Source organism: Episyrphus balteatus, chromosome 2, assembly GCF_945859705.1.
Source record: "Episyrphus balteatus chromosome 2, idEpiBalt1.1, whole genome shotgun sequence".
NCBI classification, from domain to species: Eukaryota; Metazoa; Arthropoda; class Insecta; order Diptera; family Syrphidae; genus Episyrphus; species Episyrphus balteatus.
In genome coordinates, this window is record NC_079135.1 from 87,031,059 (window position 1) to 87,052,423 (window position 21,365).

Below are 21,365 nucleotides of genomic sequence, written 5' to 3' on the forward strand. Positions count from 1 at the left end.
GCTAAATAAATAAATTAATGGTGACATCAACGGTCAGCTATTATCACAAATTCGAGTGTGATTCTTTAATTTGATGACCAGGAGAAGTCAACTTTCCATCCACTTAGCAGGCATTCAATCATTACAAAAAAAACTTCAAGACAGAGGTTTATTATGTTTTGTGTACCTTTTGAATCATCTTTTAATAAATAAAAAAAATTAATGTCATCTAACAAAAGAATCTTCCAAAAAAATCCAACACGAATAATTCATAACAATATTAAAAACATAAAAGAAGGGATAAACTCGTAAATTTATTTCTTATTAATGAATTTTATTAACCATCTTAATAACCATGACGTTCTTAAACTAACTGACAAGATCTTAAAGACCCCTGGGAATCTCTCAGAAGTATTTCCAAATATTTCAGTTTAAAAAAAAAAAAAAAAAAAAAAAAACAATTTGATTCGCCTAGTGATTAACAGGTGTACCTTCTGACCATTTCTTCAACCTTGGTCTCAGTCTAAAATTGAATGTGTTCTTGACACATACTACGGAACGAATGTCTTATACCCATTTTAATAGTATTAAAAAAGTGTTCTGTGAAAGAAAGTGTCCAAAAAGAGTGGCTTTTTAGAGCTGAATATGTTAGAATAAAAGTGAACGTAGTAATTAAGATATAATTTTAAAAGAATTAGGTCAAAGAAAGTGAAAATTAATTATTAAAACTAAATGGAAGTCAGTTTTATTAAAAATATCAGTAGATATTCATGGGGACTAATCATTTTTATAACATTCAATACATTACAATGGATGGCAATGAGTCAGTTGATACTTGATTCGCCTACAACAAATGAGGTAATTCTTATTTACCATCAAGAAATTATTAATTTAAATTTGTTTGCAAAGATTTTTAGGTTTTTTCTTTGCATTCAAATTTTTAGACCCCCAAAAATAATACTTATTTATAGGTTTTTGGTGAATTTATTTACGATGATTCTTATTCTGATGATTTTACAATACCTTCTTCTAATGGAGTCGACAATAGTAAGAACAAATTGGCAAAATTAACATAAAATATAAATGAGAAAAATGAAATATTTTAATTCAGATTTTTCTAAATTCATTTTGTCACAAAGTAGAAATAATGTAACCGATAAAACAACTCGGCAAGGTCTTGATATAACTTCACCGGAGATGTTTCAATCGAAAACTATTGCACAATTGTATGCAGTATTTCCAGGTTTGTATTGCATTTGTGCAGAAAAACAATCTTAAGACGTTTTGTTTCCTGTTTTTAATTTTTGTTTATATTTTCTTTTTTAAATATTTATATTAGGTACCGTTTGGTGTGGAATTGGAAATTTAGCTTCAAATAGTCAAGTTTTGGGATACTTTGCCCAAACTGATAGCTGCTGTCGGACTCATGATAAATGCATGTTAACTATACCCCCTGGATCAACTAAATTTGGTTTGAAAAATGATGGATATTTTACTCGATCGCATTGTTCTTGTGATGAAAAGTTTTATTTTTGCCTTAAGAAAGCTAATTCCTTTATTGCCAATAAAATTGGCTATACTTATTTTAATCTACTGAGACCACAATGCTTTCGAAAAGAGTATCAAATTGTAGCTTGTTTGAGATGGTAAGTAATATTTCTTAATGTTGGTAATATAATAACCATAGTGGTTCAGAGAAATTTTCAAGTTCTTTTCAAATTAATTAATTTAATTGTCATCAAATTCTGGAGGCTAAAAAGTCCAAAGTTTAAATTTTAATTTAAAATTTAGGTTAATTTAAACCTTTCATTTTTCTGAACCACTTGATAGCTTATTCGCCTTGATTAATATATTTACAATGATTTTTTTGCAAATAAATTTGTGATTCTTTTTATTTTAAGGATTCAAAAACGATGCAAGATGTATGTACTGAACCCAGGCGATGGAATGGAGTGGCAGTGGTTTGATAACAGAGAATTTTGAGTTAACTTTTTATTATAATAATATTTATTTTCTGTAGTGTTAATTTAAATTATTTACAATAAACTGTATCCTTTTAATTATTAAACAAGATATTATAAAAGTATGAAATGGTGCAAAATGAAAATGGCGAAATACTCCAGTCAAAGCGTCGGAAAAAGGGCCTCACCTTGCGCAGAGAGGCACTGTCAGTTTTTATTTCATGGATCGATAGGGGTATATTTAAAAGGCTTAAACCCAATTTCTCACCACCTGATCATTCTTTTTAGCAGAGTTATTCACAAAAATGCATTTTTTGGGATATTTTACTTCTAAGCTAATATCTTTGCTCCAGATTGTCGTAGACCAAAAAATAAACATACATTCTCTTCCTTATAATATTTTCTATCGTTGTATGTAATTTCATTGTATTTGAGTGAGTAAATACAAAATGGCAGCCATTTAAAGTCAAATTCTTGTTGTTAAAAAACACATTTTTGTCATTATTTCGAAAAAAGCTTATATCATGATTGACATTTTTCTAATTTATTTTGTAGCCCTATTCATGTCCTGCATTTTACAGAACAAATCAGCTCTTTATCACTAAAGATGGCCGAGAAATTGATAAATGAACGCATGCAAAACCGGTGAGAAAACACCCAAAAATATCGTTTTTTGGGAATAACTCGGCTTCAGAGTGTCCTGCGACAAAAAATAAAGCTATTAATTGTTCGTTACAACATTTTCTATCGATTTGGTGCACATTATTTTTGTTGAAACAAATAAAAAATAAGTTATATTAAGTCAAAGACGTTTTTTTGTTTAGCAAACTTTTGTCTTATTATTTTATAAACAGTGCAAGTATTTGCTAACAAAATAGAATATTGTTGTAGCCCTTTAAATTATCTACAATTTAAAAAAAAAATTAGCTCTCTACGACCCATACGAGCCGAGAAATTAATTTTTTAAAAAAGTTCCAAATGCCCAACAAAAAACATGATACAAATCCTCTTATAACAAGAAACAATGAAAACAACCCCTCTCACTGAGAACTATTATTCGACTTATAAACAAGGGAAATTTTTTTAAATTTTCTTACGGAATGATGCTTTCTTAAAATTATAATAACTCGGCTCGTGTGGGTCGTAGAGAGCTAATTTTTTTTTTAAATTGTAGATAATTTAAAGGGCTACAACAGTATTTTATTTTATTAGCCAATACTTGCACTGTTTATAAAATAATAAGGCAAAAGTTTGCTAAACAAAAAACCTCTTTGACTTAATATAACTTATTTTTTATTTGTTTCAACAAAAATAATGTGCACCAAATCGATAGAAAATGTTGTAACGAACAATTAATAGCTTTATTTTTTTTCGCAGGACACTCTGAAGCCGAGTTATTCCCAAAAAACGATATTTTTGGGTGTTTTCGCACCGGTTTTGCATGCGTTCATTTATCAATTGCTCGGCCATCATTGATGATAAAGAGCTGATTTTTTCTGTAAAACGCAGGACATGAATAGGGCTACAAAATAGGTTAGAAAAATGTCAATCATGATATAAGCTTTTTCGAAATAATGACAAAAACGTGTTTTTTAACAACAAGAATTTGACTTTAAATGGCTGCCATTTTGTATTTACTCACTCAAATACAATGAAATTACATACAACGATAGAAAATATTATAAGGAAGAGAATGTATGTTTATTTTTTGGTCTACGACAATCTGGAGCAAAGATATAAGCTTAGAAGTAAAATATCCCAAAAAATGCATTTTTGTGAATAACTCCGCTAAAAAGAATGATCAGGTGGTGAGAAATTGGGTTTAAGCCTTTTAAATATACCCCTATCGATCCATGAAATAAAAACTGACAGTGCCTCTCTGCGCAAGGTCAAATGACGCTTTGACTGGAGTAAAAGGTAATTTTATGGGATTTGAGAAATTGCTAACTTACTTAGGTATACCAAATTTTAACCTTTTTCGATTGATTAGATTTTCGCAAAAAAAATCCAAGGGGTACCTACCTCTCCCGAAAAAAATTGCATTTTATAAAATGTCTTCCTAATCCACCTAGTGAGACTTTTAAAGAAAGGTCTCTTTCAGCTCTATTCGTGAATAGAAATCAAAAGTTTCCTTGAGGTCTGTTTGCTGAGTTATTTGCAAGATATTTTCGAATGCACGGTAGGGTCGGGTGGAGCGATTTTGTTTTTTATTTTGGAATTGAATCGTTTATTTTTAAAGCATTATAAGTCCATTTCATCCAAAAAAGTTTCTAACATAATATTTTTTGCATTTAACAAGTTTGATTTTTACCTTAAAAATGCAAATACTATCTTTACACAACAAATTTGAATTCATAAGAATAATTAAAATCATCGTTTTTGTGGGTTCAACTTATAATGTTTTGAAAATAAACGATTCAATTGGCATAGTAATAAAAAGTTGCGCTCCTTTTAAACGAACAAAACTGTATACTTAAAATGTTTAAATAATTTAATTTTAGGGTGCCCCAAGCCCTCTGAATGCTTAAAAAGGGGGACTTTTTGATTTTTTGGACACCAAGTGACGTTATACTTTTCGTATAGATTTGAGCCCAGAGAACTAGAAAATCTTATCTAAAAAAATATTTATGGATAGGCTTTCGAGATATGATTTTTCAAAGTTTTTTGTCGTTTTTTTTTTCCTATATAAAACAATGAGGATTCACAAGATTTAGATTTTTTATGTCAGTAAGCAACTCTTTTTTTGCAAAAATTTCCGATAAAAAGTCGATTTTTTTAAGTGTTTTGATACAATGCCCTAAAACTTTTGGAGTGACCCAAAAAAGTTATTCCAGTGTTTGTTGCTTATTTGATCAGCTTTCAGGAACCGGTTTTTCTATTTAGATTAGTTGTTTATTACTCAAGATATAGCCCGAATACTAAGTATGCTGGACAAAAAAACGACAAGAATCTTTGAAAAATTGTATCTCGAAAACGTATCCATCGTAATTTTTTTTAAAGTGATTTCCGAGTTCTTGAGGTCAAAGTACGTAAGAAAAAAATAGTGGGATTGAGTGTCCATTTTGGCTATAAACCAGTGTTATTAATGTCATTAAAAATGGTATACTTTCAATAATTGTAGAAAACAAAAACTCATTTCTTCAAATAATATAAAAATATATGTATTTAAAATTAGGCGATGTAGGTATACAATATTATTACTATCACTTATTCTTTTCTTAATGATGACAAGTTTAACTAGAATTATTGACTAAAATTGTAAACTAATTAACTAGAATTAAATTAAAAATAATTAAACTAACAAAGGTACATTTCATATTCTTGCGGGCTCATCAAAAGATTGAGGAGGCAGATACTGATTTCTGAAAATGACAGAAAAAGAGATTAATATATTTGAATAGCATAAATGACATTTTTTACTTACGATGGAGGTGCATAGTCGTAACCACTTTCTGCGTGACTTTTCAGATCAGTTGCAAAACCATCTCCATTACCTTGTGAGGTGTAAGGAGCTTGGAGTTCACTCGATAGTGTATTTTGTGATCCAGTTCCTTGTCCGGAACCATAGCTGGGTCGTGAACCAAAAGCTGATCCTGATGCTGAACCAGAACTTGATCCAAGTCCTGATCCTGAACTTGAAGATGATCCCGAGCCTAAGCCAGAGCCTGATAATCCTGAACTTGACGATGAACCAAAACCTTGACCTGAACCTGATCCTGAACCAGCACCTGGGCCGTATTTTGAGTCCGAACCAGAACCAGAGCCTGAACCAAAGCCTGGACCAGATCCTGAGGCTGAGCTTGATCCTGAGCCGTATCCTGAGCCTGAAGCAGAACCAGAGCCGGAACCAAAGCCTGGACCAGATCCTGATGCTGAGCTAGAACCTGAGCCGTATCCTGAGCCCACACCAGAACCTGAACCGTATCCTGATCCCACACCAGAACCTGAACCTGAACCAAAGCCTTGACCAGATCCTGATCCTGAACTGGATCCTGAGCCGTATCCTGAGCCTGAACCAGAGCCTGAACCGAAACCTTGACCAGATCCTGATCCTGAGTTAGACCCTGAGCCATATGCTGATCCTGATCCGTATCCTGAGCCTGAGCCTAAGCCTGAGCTTGAACCAGAACCTGAGCCAATGCTTGATCCTGAACCAAATCCTGCACCAGATCCCGAACCTGACCCTTGGCTAGGTAAAGAGCCATATGCTGAGCTTGAGCCAGAACCCGACTTTATACCAGAACCTGAGCCAAGGCTTGATCCTGAACCAGCACCTAGACCTGATCCTGAACTTGATCCTGATCCGAAACCTGGGCCAAAGCTAGAACCAGAACCAGAGCCTAAGCCTGAAGAAGAAGTAGCTGAAGCAGAGGTTGATCCTGTACCAAAACCTTGACCAGAACTTGATCCAGAGCTGGATCCTGGGCCGTACTTTGAGCCTGATCCAAAGCCTAATCCAGATCCAGTTCCTGAAACTGATCCTGTGCTGGATCCTGGACCGAATGATGAGCCTGAACTTGAACTTGAACCAGCACCTGAACCAAAGCTTGATCCTGAACCAAATCCTGAACCAGATACTGAGCTAGAACCTACACCAGATCCTGACCCTAAACCAAAACCTGATCCTGAACCTGCACCATTACTGGATCCTGCTCCTGAAGCTGATCCTGAACCGAATCCAGGTCTTGAGCTTGATCCTTGTGATTGAGATCCAGCATCTCCAAATCTCGATTCAAATCCTCCAACAAGAGCTGGTGCTGGTTTCTTTTCGGGAATAACAATTGGTCTTGGTTTAATAAAGAAGTCATCAGTGTTCAATTTTTGGTTTAAAAATTGAAACTTTGTCTCTTTAATTGGGATTTGTGTTGCAAACGCTTCGGGCATATCAATATCAAGCTCAGTCATTGGATGGTAACCAAGTTCATCAGCAGTATATCTATAAAAAAAAAAGAAGAATATTAATTTAAAAATTCAATTGAATTAAATAAATAAACTGTATTACCTTGTCTTGTAACGTTTACCATCAACTCCGGTGAATGAATACTGACCGCTTACCACAAAGGTATTGTCGTCTTTCAATTTTCCAACTTGTTGTATATCAATTCCGTTTTGAGTTTTAAGTCTAAAATAAAAAAAAATATAATGGTTCGTAATATTAAGTTTGTGACCAATTCTTTGTAATTTTATAATTTAAGTAGTTTAATTGGGCTTTTTTGGTCAAATTGATTTGTTTATGTAAATAAAAAATTAAAACATAAATTTTTGTCCCGACGTTTCGCTGGAGTTTCTCAGCATCTTCAGGGGCGCTTTATTATTACGTCTACATACATATATAAAATAACAATTCTTTATTCGTTTGAATTTTAAAATTAGAATATTTTTAACTTACATTATTTTTTTATTTTTATTGCATTTTTATATATTTTTTTTTTTTTATTTAATTTTTAATCAAAATTTAGTTTTATACTTTTAAATAAATTAACATAAGATTTAATAAATTAAAAACATCACAATTTAACAATAAAAAATTTTTTAACATCTTAACGCACAACATAAATATCACAGAATGGCGGTGTTATATATCGAGTTGGTACTGTCGATGTCTTCTTTCAAATTCATCGAATATGCTCTCTTTTGTTGTATTCTCAGACTTTCTAGTGTAAATCTCGTACTGCTCTTTCTTTCTTTGTCCAAGATTGGAAACGGGACATGCTGCAGACATCGAAAACGTAAAGATCTTGGACAAAGAAAGAAAGAGCAGTACGAGATTTACACTAGAAAGTCTGAGAATACAACAAAAGAGAGCATATTCGATGAATTTGAAAGAAGACATCGACAGTACCAACTCGATATATAACACCGCCATTCTGTGATATTTATGTTGTGCGTTAAGATGTTAAAAAATTTTTTATTGTTAAATTGTGATGTTTTTAATTTATTAAATCTTATGTTAATTTATTTAAAAGTATAAAACTAAATTTTGATTAAAAATTAAATAAAAAAAAAAAAAAAAAAAAAAAAATATATAAAAAAAAAATATATAAAAATGCAACAAAAATAAAAAAATAATGTAAGTTAAAAATATTCTAATTTTAAAATTCAAACGAATAAAGAATTGTTATTTTATATATGTATGTAGACGTAATAATAAAGCGCCCCTGAAGATGCTGAGAAACTCCAGCGAAACGTCGGGACAAAAATTTATGTTTTAATTTTTTATTTACATAAACAAATCAATTTGACAAAAAAAGCCCAATTAAACTACTTAAATTATAATGGTTCGTTATTATATAAATAAATTTATTATATTTGAGTTAGATCAAATGGATGTCTTTTTCGAAAAATGAATTTAAGATCAGTAATCAAGTCTATAACCATATGTACTCTAGTATTTGCATTAAGATATCAATTGTTCTATTTTGTTCGATATTCATCAGCAAATATTGTAAATGCTGTTCGAATTGGAGACATATAAAATCGGAATTCAAAACACTGAATTCACTCTGTTATAAACTCTGAAAAAAAATGAAAACAATTTTCAAGGTACAGCATTAAGTCCGAAGACCGGCAGACTTTTATATGGAAAAGGAATGTTACTGTAGATTAAATTGTATGTTGTGGCAATTATCGACTATTAAAGTTTGTTAAACTAATTTTAAGTTCAAAACTGAGCCATTGCTTGAAAACTAAAATTGCACTTTTGCTCCCCACGATTTTGCATTTATTTTTTTTTTTAAATTTTTTAATACTTGTAGTCTTTTGTGAATATGTAGTTTTTCTCATATTTATTCATACCTAAATTAAATAAAAATTACTCTTGTAAGCAGAAAATAGTGAAATGTATATGCAAAATTTAGCATAAACATTGCAAATAAAACATTTTCATTAAATTTTATATTAATTTCTCATGTGAAAAATATATTTCAATACAATTGTATCCATTTCAGTACAATACAAATTAAATTTTCAGTACAATTAAAAAATGTCATTTTCCATCTCATACACTGTACAAAATGAATGAAAAATTCTCCGGTAAATACTCTGCCTGTATGCGAAGAGGGCGTATGGATGTGCAAAATACAATAATTATGATTCGTAGTACAAAGGTGTGGTTCTACTCTAAAACACGAAGGTTTCTTTGGCCTTATTAAGCGAATGGACGAAAATCCTACAGCCACGAATTCAAACTTCCAGGTTCAAAACGGACAGGAAGAGCCAAACTTCGCTTTAAAAAACCAAGCTCTGGTGGATACCAGATCAAGCTGTCAAGACGATTCGAAGCATAACGCAAGAGAAACCCGCCGTGTATCATGCATGGATGCTTTTTGGATCGGGATATCCCAAAAGTATGGTGTATGGAAATTCTTATCTTGGATAGAAACTTGGCCTGCCATGTTGTCAATTTGATCAAGAATTAAATGTTGATTTCATCACCAAATCGTTAATTTTACAATTTAGCGATCGAACTTACAACCATGGGCCTATTTCATCATCTTACAAATTACAATTTACAAGCACCTACTTTTTCACGAAAAATGTAAAATAATTGACAAATTCTGTTCCAGCAACTTTTAAATAGTTACAAAAAGTTACAAATTTGTTTAAAAAAAAAAGTACAAATACAAATTTGTGATTGTGAATTGTATTTGGTGAAATGTTGAAATTTTAACAATTTGGTGATGCAATCAACAATTAATTCTTGATCAAATTGACAACATTTGCTGTCGGGTCACCTTCGTTGTGATTTCTACAGCCGATTTTTTTGAGTGCGAGAACAAAATCTTTGACTAGTGAATTGAAAGGACTTTTTTTGCAATCATACAAACCTTTTTCTGTTTATTTATCCGAAGAATCAGTGGATTAAAGGGACTAAGCTAGAGAACTTTACTGCTTCAAATATTTACCATTTTATTGAAAAGGAGTTTAAAAAAGATATTATGAATTTTCTTTATCATTTAGATAAAACTACTATTTCTAAGTTCAACTCACAAAACGAAAATGTGAGTTGAATTTCAGTAAAAAAATGATCCTTTAAAATAAAAATTACATTTACCGCATTTTAATAGGTCTTTATCATTAGTTACAAGTTTATCAAAATTTTTGTTTGTTTTTTTTTTCTGAAGACGTCATGGTCAAACACTTAAAAACGTGAAACATAATTAACATACACGAGTTTCAAATGAAAGGAAAATGTTATACTTAAAATTCTCATAAATTAAATTACTTTCATAAAAACCATTAAGAGTAAAATAAAAATCAAAGTGTTTCAAAAGGCTTAAAAAATATAGGTTTAGATCATGAATATGAATAACTTTTAAATATTTTTGCATACATTCATCAGAAAAACCAATTAAGTGCTTTGCATAAACCATTTAATTTTATAGAACAACACTCCTACAACAATTTTCGATTAAAACAAAACCACAAAACTCGATTTTTAATTGATGATTAAAAAAAATTAATTATTTATGTCAGCAGTACGTCGACTTCTTTCAAAGATTTATAATCATTGTGTCAAACCAATTACCGCAAAATTTAAAATATAAATATTTATAACCATACGGGTTGTAAATCACACTGTTTTTATTTCCGAGTAACACAGTTAAAAAGATAAAAATAAATTCAGAGCAAAGTTCTCAATGAATTTCAATTGGAACGATTGGCATAGTTTTTTAAGAAATTAAACAATTCCTAATAATTATTAAAAACTAAGATCTTTTGTCAGAATTAATCTGATATTTAAGTATCTAAGCTAATGCCACTCCTTTACGCGCTTTTTTGATGAAAACTTGATTAGCACGTTTATTTTGTTTTGTTTATTTCTTAATTTGTATACATTATAGTACAGGATAAACTTACTAAACATAATTTTAATTTTAGCACTTAAAATTTTTATAAAACATGTTTTCTTTCTTTTTGTTTATAGTTGTTTGGACTGAGAATATTGTCTGGTTTGATTGGATTTAAGAAATCAATTTGAAACTAGTCACACAAATTTGTTATTTATTGATTAATCTAATACGTTTCAAGTTAGAAAATATAAACATTAACTAATTTAATTTATGATATCCTACACATAAAAAAAAATGTTTAAGCTTAATTAAACTAGTAGTGTATCAGTATCTAAATATAGAACTTGCATAATAGTCCGCTAGAGAATGGTTTAGCTTTTTATGATGTTTAATGAATAGTAAATAAGGCAGTGTTGTTTTATTGTAGCTGTTTTAGGTAAGATGCTTTACTTAGTTTTATTTTGGCTTAAGTAAACTCATCTATGAACAGTGTTTATTAAAAGTATGTAGTTGCTTCTAAAATCAATATATAGCACTGGTGAAATAAAAGAACAGCTCTTGTCTTATGAAAATAAAAATTGTTCGAGAAACCAGAAAATGGAAATCTGCTCGATTTTTTTTAACGTAAATTTTCTCACAAATTAATTAAGGTCTAATTAACTCAAGAAACAAATTTTAAGTAATTAATGGATGCGAAGTGACTTTCAAGCACGGAGATTAGAAAATCAAATTGGTTGAATTTATGCAGGGTTTACTCTAATCCCGCATAAAAAAAAAAATTGGTCTAAGAGAACCGTTGAAGAACTCTAAACGTCGCGTCATCTTAAGCCTATGGACTTTGGACAAACTACAATATTAGAATCAAAGTTCAGGAAGTTCAGAATTAGTTATAGTAAAATGACGTCTGTTATCTAAGCCTGTGGTTTGCGTGACGTCTGATATTTCTGTTTGTGGCTTTTACTGACGTCTGTTATCTTAAATTGTGGTTGGTAGTGGATTTGAATTTTATAACTCTTACCAAATAAAATTTGAGCAATATTTTATCTCTATGGTATTATTAGGTGTTAACAAGTTGAATTTAAAACTGAAGCTAAATGCTTTTTTGCATTAGACCCTTGCGACGACGATTGAAGAAGCACGAAAGAGGAGATAGTTTGACAAAATTACTTTTAACAAACAAAAAAAAAGGAATACAACGGCAACACTTACAATTTAATGATTTACCGATTTCTAAATGTCAACATTTTACAATTAATTTAAAAAGATATTTAAATCAAGTTATTTCAATCAATTCTTTTTGAAATAATTGATTTTAAATCAAGATTTAGGAGAAAGAAGTTAAAAAAAAAAAACAAAATGAATACCTATTTTTTTTTTTTTTTTCAAAGCTACGAGATTTAGTAGGTAAAAAATACTAAACTTAACTTGATTGTTAATTCGTTATCAAAATTATGTTTCTATTCATATACTCCAGCCAAAGCGTCATTTGACCTTGTCAACTGACAAAGTCAGTTTTTATATATCATGGATCGGTAGGGGCTTATTTAAAAGCCTTAAATCAAGGGACACGGTAGTGCCCAGCCAAGTTTTCTAGCAATTTTGGCACTACTCCCTTATATTTACAGGAAACAACTCAGGCCATTTTCGACCCCCCTCTAACTACCACACCAAAGATGCCACAAATTTCAAACAAGCTTCATTAGTTAAGCTGGCCAAAACCAAACTTCTCACAAAATTTCAGCTTCTTATTATGAGTTGTTTCTAGATAAAGGGCTTCAAAAATCGCGAAAACCGTAATTGACTCACTGATTCACTGACTCACTGACAGATCATCAAAATTATGAAGAACCTCCCGCTATTGTACAAACTTGTATGTTTACTACGAAATGGTAATTTATACAAAGGAAACAATTTAAAATTTTAGAATTTTAGCCAGGGGGAATGGCAACCACCCACTTTCGCTGAATTTTCATCAAATATTATAGAGCACTTCTGATTTTCGTAGAATCTTGAAATTTGGTAGAATGGTAGAGCTGGAAGTTTATACAGAGGAAAAACTTTTTAATTTGAGAATTTAGCTAGGGGGGTGGCAACCCCCGTTTTCGCTGAATTTTCGTCAAAATATAGAGATTTTAAATTCTTCAGCAATACCTTGCAAAAAGTAGTGAAATCACAACAAAAACATTACTGTTAAAAAAGAGCCAAGTTCTCCTATTTTGGCACAAAAAGTACTGAAATGTAAAAGTTTACGCAGTTCTAAAGCTTGCCTTTAAAGGACCATGCACATTTTGTATGGGAAGTGGCCCTCGGTGAAATTGTCTGAAATTTTAGTATGTTGTTCTCTTGAAGCCCTTGATCAAAAGTCGATATGGGCAGAAAGTCGAAAAATGGACAGTTTTTAAAATAACGGGTTTATTCCTATAACTATCTCAAACCTTTTAAGAGGGATTGTAACTCTCTATATTGTGTTTTGTGCTTTTCTTTAGTGGAATCCATATGTTTTTCGGGTCGCTGAAACCGAATCCGAAGTCCATTTTGCCCCACCACATCAATTTTCAAGATAACCTCAAAAAATATTACAGCCTCAAAAAATTTTTTTTTGGTCTGGGAGTGCGACTTATTTATTATATATGTTTTTCGGGTCGCTGAAACCAGATTCGAAGTTTTTTTTTGCCCTATAACGTCAGGTTTTCGAGATAACCTCAAAAAAGATGTTCTTTTTTTTTATGTTATCTCGAAAACCTGACGTGATAGGGCAAAATAGACTTCAAATCTGGTTTTAGCGAAATGAAAACATATATTAAGCACTGTCGCACTCCCATTTCAAACAAGAAAATTTTTTGGGGCTGTGACATTTTTTGAGGTTATCTTGAAAACCTGATGTGATTGGGAAAAATGGACTTCGGATTCGATTTCAGCGACCCTAAAAACATATGGATTCCACTACAAAAAAGCGCAAAACACAATATAAGGAGTTCCCGACAAACAATTTTGGTTCTATAAAGCTTTACAGATGCAATTGTTGCTTCTGTAAAGCAATATAGAAGCAAAATTGTTAGTAAGGTTACTATCCCTTTTAAAAGGTTTGAGATAGCCTTCGGAAAAAACCGTTATTTTAAAAACTGTCCATTTTTCGACTTTCTGCCCATATCGACTTTTGATCAAGGGCTTCAAGAAAACAACATACTAAAATTTCAGACAATTTCACCGAGGGCGACTTCCCATACAAAATGTGCGGGGTCCTTTGTATAAATAAAATGTTGATTATTCTCTTGAAAATTTTTCTTTAAATAACCGATTTTTAAAGCTATTTGAAAAATGTCCAAGTAAACAATCAACATTTTATTTATACAAATTTAAAGCCAAGCTTTAGAACTTAATAAACTTTTAAATAAGTGCCCATGGCAAGAATTGGCATTGTGGGTAGTGGGGAAGAATAATTAACTTACAGTTTTGTTAACTTACAGTTTTGCATTTGCTTCGCAATGTTAAACTAAAAAAAAAAAAAAAAAAACAAAGTTTTGGTAACTTTGCCATTCTCTCTTCAAACTTCAAGTAGAAACTACAAATCGTCAAATTTTTGACTTAAAATTTTCAAAATTTTAAGGTGAATATTAATTGAAATATTTCGAAATTAGAGAGGAAATGGAGAGAAGAAAAGAAGAAGAAGCAAAAAATTATAGTTTTTGTCTTTAAAAATTTGCTACAATTTTCTACTGCCTTAATTATCGTAGGTACTATTATTGCAATTTACAAAAATAAACAAAAATCCAAAATTGTTTTTTTTTTTTATATAATTAAAAGAAATTGTTACGGAAACGTAACAAAAATTAAAACATTCATACAAAAATATTTTAATATATTGCAATAAAAAGCATCCGAAATAAACATTGTTTTGCATATTGATGGGATGGGCTTGCCATAAAATGATAACGTCAAAGCATTATTTTAATATTAACTAGTTAGTAATTTAATCAAAGACAACTTAACAGGTTCCATATTATTAGAATTGAAAATGTTGATGTAGGTAAGTTGATAACAAATTTTGTATAAACTTCTTTGTATATGCAAGTTCATTGAATGGTTCTTCATATTAAATTTAAATTCTTTGAATGATATTGTATCTTTATTAACCTTAAGAATCCGGCATTAATTTACATTTTTAGGTTCTCAAGATGTTTAATAGTGGTAAAGGTTAAACACTTTTTAAACAGATTGACAATGTAAAACATTCGATTTAATAGATAACCAACCTATTAATATTAAATAATCATAAACACTTCAATGAAAATGTGTGTTTATCAAAAAGTGAGGGCACAAATCTATCCAAATAAGGAACTAACAAAAAAGGGCACCGAAAATTTAAATTTCAAATTAAGAATTGTATTTTTGACCTAATAATACAATTTTTGTAGACCTTTACTCTAAATATTTATTTAATTCTAACCGAATCGAATATTATAATGATGCCGGTATAATAACAGTTAGATGTTTAATTGATGAGTGAAAAAATAATTATGTGAACAAATACAAGTTTCTTCAATGATCTAGACAAAATTGGGGTTTGGGAAAAAACAAACTTGTAAAAGTTTTATTTAAAAAAAATTGCAAGGTAATGAAAGAAATTATTCTAAGAATATAATTGGGAAATGAGAATTTTTTTTATTTGTCATTTTCAGCTTTGTGGAGATTTGTCTGGTTTAAAAGAATCTTGGATAACCGACGAGCGTCTTCTATACGTATTTTACTAAAACAATATTTAAATTTATTTCGGCTACCCTTGACAGATGCTAAACAAAGAATACATACTTCGTAGGCGGTCAAACTTCGTAGTTTTTTACAAATAGATTTATGAATAAAAAACTTATTTGCGGCTACACTTAAACAAAAAAACATAACTCAACTTGAAAAAAATGATTAACGAACATCTATCAATTTAATGTTTTTCGTTTTTAATTTATTCTAAATGAAATTTGCATATGTTTTTGATTTCCATTCACTATCAACGGAAGTTTATTATTTCTTTTTTTATCTGCTTGATGGATTACATTTTAAATTGTAACTCGTTGTGAGGTCAAATATGCTATCATACAGGAAATAATACTTGCAATGTTGCAAATTTAAAAGTTATCCGAAATGCATTCAAAGCTGTATAGGGAAATATAATTTTTTTCAAATTTAAAGGTTACGTATACGCCATAGTGATCAATTATTTTTTTTTTTTTAAATTTAATAATAGGAAAAGCAAGAGATATTTTAAAATCAATATTTCAGGGTTTATTATTACTTATATATTAGTCAAATACCTGAGATCAGTAACCTTTGACAAAAAATTCGATTAGGCAAGTGCATACAAATTGTGAAGTTTTTTTAAAAATCATTTTCTCGAGTGAATATATAAATTATATTATTTCATTATTTGACTGCTTCTTCCGACTAATACACAATTTTCATTGTTGGCTTGATTAAACTTCTCAATCATTAAAGAAATTTTATTACTTGTATAATATTTTTGTAGGTATAAGCCATTTAGTGTCTAAGTTATATCGATAACTTAGAAAAATCTCAATTAATCTGTATTAACTATATTAAAAAAAAAAGCTTTACCAATAAGTGAATCAGCTTTTTTTATAGAAATTCATAAAAAGGAAATAATCAATTGATAAAAGAAATTATAATTAATACAGAAATGCTCTTAACTCTCCAATGTTGACATTTATATTATCCCAAACTAGTCTTCAAAAACCACAATATTACCTCATTGTATATTACTATAGGAAAAATATCCTGTTTTATTGATTTAAACTAAGAGTTCTAGATAAAAAAAAAATTTGCTCATCATTTTACTCATAGGATAAAACCGGACTAACCAAGATAACGTCTCTCTACATAACACACGCCGGCACTATTAAATTTTGAATACAAAAAAACCACAAGAGCACAAAATAAATTAAATAAATAAAAATAGGTACATATCGCGTTTCACCTTTGCATTTAAATTAATTTTATTCGTTTGTTTGTTTTCTAATATATACTCTTAAATCGTTATACATAGAAAAAGTGTGTATAATTTCTTTGTTCTAGAACAACATTGTCACAGTTTTATCTGTCCTTTTTCTCTCTAGAAACATGCAAATTAACTTCATTAACAAATGAATATTTGATATGTCAATACTCGAATGTATTGAATTGACATACAAACAAAAATTTGCTACTTTCACCATAAAGTTGTATGCTAATTAGACTCTGGCAAAAAAAAACAAATGGGTTTGAAGATGATGTGAATCTTCTTAAATGATAAGCAATTGGAACTTATTTTTAATTTATGTGACAAATAAATTGCATGAATTTGTTAAGAATTAAAAATATCTTTTTTTTTTGTTTTTTGAAGAATTTACTTAAGTCCATTCACTTTATCTTGAAAATCATATGAATTTTATATCGATTGGGATAAGATAAAATAATAATTTGCAAACTTACTGGTATTTGAATTTTTTTCCACCGCTATAATTTTCCAAAAGTTCGGTTTTTGCATTGGTGTTTTCTCCATTGTAGAGTGTAGGTGGTTTATCATCATCAACATCTTCAGTTAGTGTGTAAACGTCAGTTGGTGAATATTTGAACAAATCAACATTGTTCTTTGTGATTTCGTTAAAGGCTGCACTTGTCAAAGCTATCAGACTTATAAATATTATCTGCGAAAGAAACAAGAAAAAACATTAAAATAATTGCAAAGTACTGCAATGTAAAAAAAGGATTGAAATTTTAACTATAAAGCAATTGAGTTGGCAACGCCAATTAATTAACAAGTCCGCCTAAAATTATTTACCTAAAAACATTTTAAAAACTAATTTTATCCTCTGACCATTTTTGAATATTTGTTTAAAGTAACAAAAAGAAAAACAAACAAAATTAAAAGTCCACCTTAGTCGTACGACGACAGCAGACAAAACGCGTGGCAACGCGAAATAATCAACTTTTTTTGGTTTGAATTTTAAATTAATGTTTATCCGATTAAATTTTTAATGATCGGTTTTCCTGCTTTATTGATTTTCTGACATGGTAGCCAAACAGGCACCAGTTCTTTAATGTATTCAAATTAAGTCGCAAAATTTTAAACTTTTTCAAATAAATCAACCGAAAAATATTATAATAAATGTTGAATGGCAAAAATTTTACTTCCGTATACGAAAAATATAAACGTCATTACGGTACAACTTCATGTGATGATACTGGTCAAAGGTTAATAAATCTGAAGTATGACTTAGAAACAAAGCCTTGATACTTTCGAATGGTAAAGGTTTTCTGACTTCGAACTCAAACAAAATATATGCATTTAACAAAATAACGGTTACATTAAGGTAACAGGTTATGTTATACGACATTTCTAACTTTCTTTAACCTTAGATTACTAATCAATCAGTCTTAACTTGATTTGCATTGAGACTGTATTGACTTCTCTGTATGTACTAAATTTCACAGAACTTTATGTAGTAAATTTCATCTTGAGTGACGACTATAAATTCTGCCCTTAAAATCATTTACTCATCTAGAAAAAGTTTTTGAGTAATGTATAGGAGTTTGTGAAGACATTCGAAAATAAACTTTTATGATCAATAAAATACATTCAAAACGTACCAAAAACATTTGTTTTTATACTTTTGCCTAAAAATGTCGTCAAAATCACTTGCCTTTGAGCGTTGAAATGTTGTTTTTAACAATATTTCTGTTCAAGAAAAACAGATGTGTATTTAAAATTCAAGACTTGTTTTCTCAATTGTCACTAAAAAGTATGATAAATTTATTAATCATAAATCCGAGATTAGCTTTTGCTGTAAGCATGACAATACGCTGGCATTCCACAAGGAAATATTTTTGCCGAACGTAGCAATTCTTGTTTGACCTGTGACGCAAAATATGTTTACAATTTAGATCGACTTTGGACGGGAATCAATCGGAAAATTCAGGTTCTGTTTGTTTTTTTTGCTGATTTTAGCTTTTAAATATATTTTAAGCCTGTTCAAGGTATTTAAAATTTGCACCTACACAATACAGTTTAAGTCTTAATTTTCTAATCAAGAATAACTGGTGAGATAAGGATTAACATAATTATTGTTATAATTTCTATCTGAAACTCCAATAAACAAACGATAGGTAAGGTATATTTTGAGTTTAATTTGTTCTTGTTATAATTTGTTTTTGTGTATTTTCAAAAACTAATTTAAATATTTACATTTCTGCTAACAAAACAACATAATTATATTTTGTTATTTAATTTTATCATTTTCAAAAAATAATTTTAACTAAATAACAAGATAATTTACAACAGGATCAAAAAACTGATCAAAACATTTAGTTTTAAAATTATAAATATAAATAAAAAAATATTCTGAGCTGACTGTTAACATTTGTCATTTTGCAAAAATTGTAGGAAGTTTTGTTGGATTTGACACACTTATTACAAATGGTATATGTAAAAACTCCAATGTAGATACCTCCAAAATATGGATTGAGGGCCAAAATTCTAGCGTCTTAAGGTTATGAATACGTTTTCTAAAGTTTGTAAAACCAAAAAAAAAACATTGAAAATTGACGCTAGAAGTTTTGCAATGGCTAAAGATTAAACAAACGATTTTTGAATGTAAATCCAAATTTTGCGGATATATTGAAAAAAGCCATATGTTCAAAAAGCTCAACAAAACGAACTGGGTCTCAATAAAGGATTTCTTTTTTGCCATAGAGTGAAATTTGTTCAAATGATAAAAAAATTGTAGGTAGTACCTACTTATTTTGAGCATAAAATAAATCTTTTAAGATTATTAGGAAACTATGGTACAGTCATAGAATTTACCAAGTTCTATCACTGCACAACTTTTTTGTCGTAAAAGATATAGGTACATACATATGTATTTATTGTCATAAAGCTCTGCCAAAAAAATAAGTATGGATTGAGCTTAGATCTAACCCATTTAATGCACCTAATGTTTAAAGTCGCCGAACTATTAGCTAATTAGTTTTATTTTTAAATTCAAGGAACTTTGTCTTAATTGTGAGTCTCTAACTTTCTATTAATTCACTTCAAAAACACGTTTTTTTTTAATTGTGAGAAAACTAAAAAACTTTCTAGAATTTTATCAAATTTTGTTTAAAAAAATTAATCTAAATAGTTTTTTTTTGCAAAAACTGTTTCAGTTGTTTCGATTGATTTCCGAAATAAAATTCTCAAACTTCTTCAAGTTGCTAACGATGGACAGATGAATTGCTATTTGTCGAGTATTGTGTTAATTTGTCTTTAATCTTAAGCTTATTAATATCCAATGCTAATTAAATTTAGATTTAACAATTTGTATCACTATCACCATATTTTTTTTTAGAACACAGTATTTAATATTTTTATTTTAACCGCATTATGCCATTTTTAAATAAATTCAAAATTTATTTGAAATCCACAGTCCTTTTATTTGATTTGATAAACACTTTTTCAAATATTTTTATTTAGAAAGAAAGGGGACTTACAATATTTTGCATTTTGTGTATGGCACTTAAGTCACGTATATTCTCAAATTTAAATTAATTACTATCCAAAAAAATATATATAAGTCTTAACAGCTTTAACTAGAAGTGAACAGTCCAAGTTCTTAGTAACAAATAGTATGTTCAACACCTTAGATTTTTTCTTTTATATTTATTTTCACGGTATATTAATTGATCAATGCTCCCACCTTAATTATCATAAACTTAAATTTCAATGATATAAATAAAATAAAAAGTAAAAAACAACAAAAAAAGAACTAAACCTGATTGTCACTAATGTTAGTTTATTATATTCGTAGGTATAGCACTATTCTATGCAAATTAGAATACATCTTCGCAGAATATACCATCATGTGAGTATGGTTAAGAAGAAGTTCCAGTTTAAAGACCTGCAAAAAAAATAACATAGAACCAATAGAACTGCTTCTTTAGTAACAACTATACAAATTCGTTGTTGTCCCTTTTGCTGGTGGTCATGGTTTTTGATTGTTTCGTCATAACCGGGTTTTTAAATCATGTAAATATAAATTCAGAATAAATCTAAAGTGTATTAATGTTGCGGTCCTCTCATCATATTGTATTACATGTTCTTTTCATATTTTATTCAAATTCACCGGTGGCGCGCCGGGGTATTTTTATGCGTTTATTTTTTTTTTTTTTTTTTTTTTGTTTAATCAAATATTTACCATTTGTGCCAATTTTGTTATCATTTCTATTGGTCAAACAAATAAATATTTGTTTAATTTTTTTGTCTTTTATTTAAATACGCATTTTATTCAATTATAAATCAAATATTTATTGTATTATTTCCAAAACAAAAATTATAATAATTATAATAACTAAAATGAACAGAAGCATTTCTTGACAAACAACAATGTGCTGATAATACAGTAAAATAAGGAGAAATAAGGATTTAACCTCGGAATGAATGTTAGTAGAAATTTTTTTTGCTCAATATCTTCTTTTTACCATTCTATAACATATCTTAAAAGTCTAGAAAAATCTCATGTCCGCTTGTCGCGATTTCAAGGTCAAATCGCGAAATGGAGATTTTCAAAATTAGCAAAAATAGGCTATGGTATTATATACACATATGATA

At 29.5% G+C, this 21,365-nt stretch overlaps 2 protein-coding genes across 2 annotated transcripts; one reads left to right on the top strand and one right to left on the bottom strand.

Moving 5' to 3' along the window:
- Positions 1 to 590: 590 nt before the first annotated feature.
- LOC129911275 (phospholipase A2-like) lies at positions 591 to 1,997 on the top strand. Its single transcript, XM_055989009.1, has 5 exons — positions 591 to 837; positions 951 to 1,026; positions 1,091 to 1,222; positions 1,319 to 1,625; positions 1,881 to 1,997. The coding sequence occupies exons 1-5, from the start codon at positions 712 to 714 to the stop codon at positions 1,960 to 1,962; spliced, it is 723 nt and encodes a 240-aa protein (XP_055844984.1). The 5' UTR covers positions 591 to 711; the 3' UTR covers positions 1,963 to 1,997.
- Positions 1,998 to 5,130: 3,133 nt separating this feature from the next.
- LOC129911269 (fibroin heavy chain-like) lies at positions 5,131 to 20,377 on the bottom strand. The gene is made up of 5 exons (XM_055988999.1): positions 20,249 to 20,377; positions 17,213 to 17,427; positions 6,943 to 7,062; positions 5,365 to 6,876; positions 5,131 to 5,302 (listed from the first exon to the last, which is right to left on the bottom strand). The coding sequence occupies exons 1-5, from the start codon at positions 20,258 to 20,260 to the stop codon at positions 5,254 to 5,256; spliced, it is 1,908 nt and encodes a 635-aa protein (XP_055844974.1). The 5' UTR covers positions 20,261 to 20,377; the 3' UTR covers positions 5,131 to 5,253.
- Between the last annotated feature and the right edge of the window lie 988 nt (positions 20,378 to 21,365).

Bases quoted from the DNA above. Each gene is read 5' to 3' on its own strand.
- LOC129911269 (XM_055988999.1), bottom strand. The intron at 7,063-17,212 runs GTAAGTTTGCAA...TTTTTATTTTAG, and splicing joins GGAAAAAAATTCAAATACCA to ACTTAAAACTCAAAACGGAA. The intron at 5,303-5,364 runs GTAAGTAAAAAA...TGTCATTTTCAG, and splicing joins TACGACTATGCACCTCCATC to AAATCAGTATCTGCCTCCTC.
- LOC129911275 (XM_055989009.1), top strand. From the start codon at position 712: ATGGAAGTCAGTTTTATTAAAAATATCAGTAGATATTCATGGGGACTA. The intron at 1,223-1,318 runs GTTTGTATTGCA...TATTTATATTAG, and splicing joins ATTGTATGCAGTATTTCCAG to GTACCGTTTGGTGTGGAATT. The intron at 1,626-1,880 runs GTAAGTAATATT...TTTTATTTTAAG, and splicing joins ATTGTAGCTTGTTTGAGATG to GATTCAAAAACGATGCAAGA.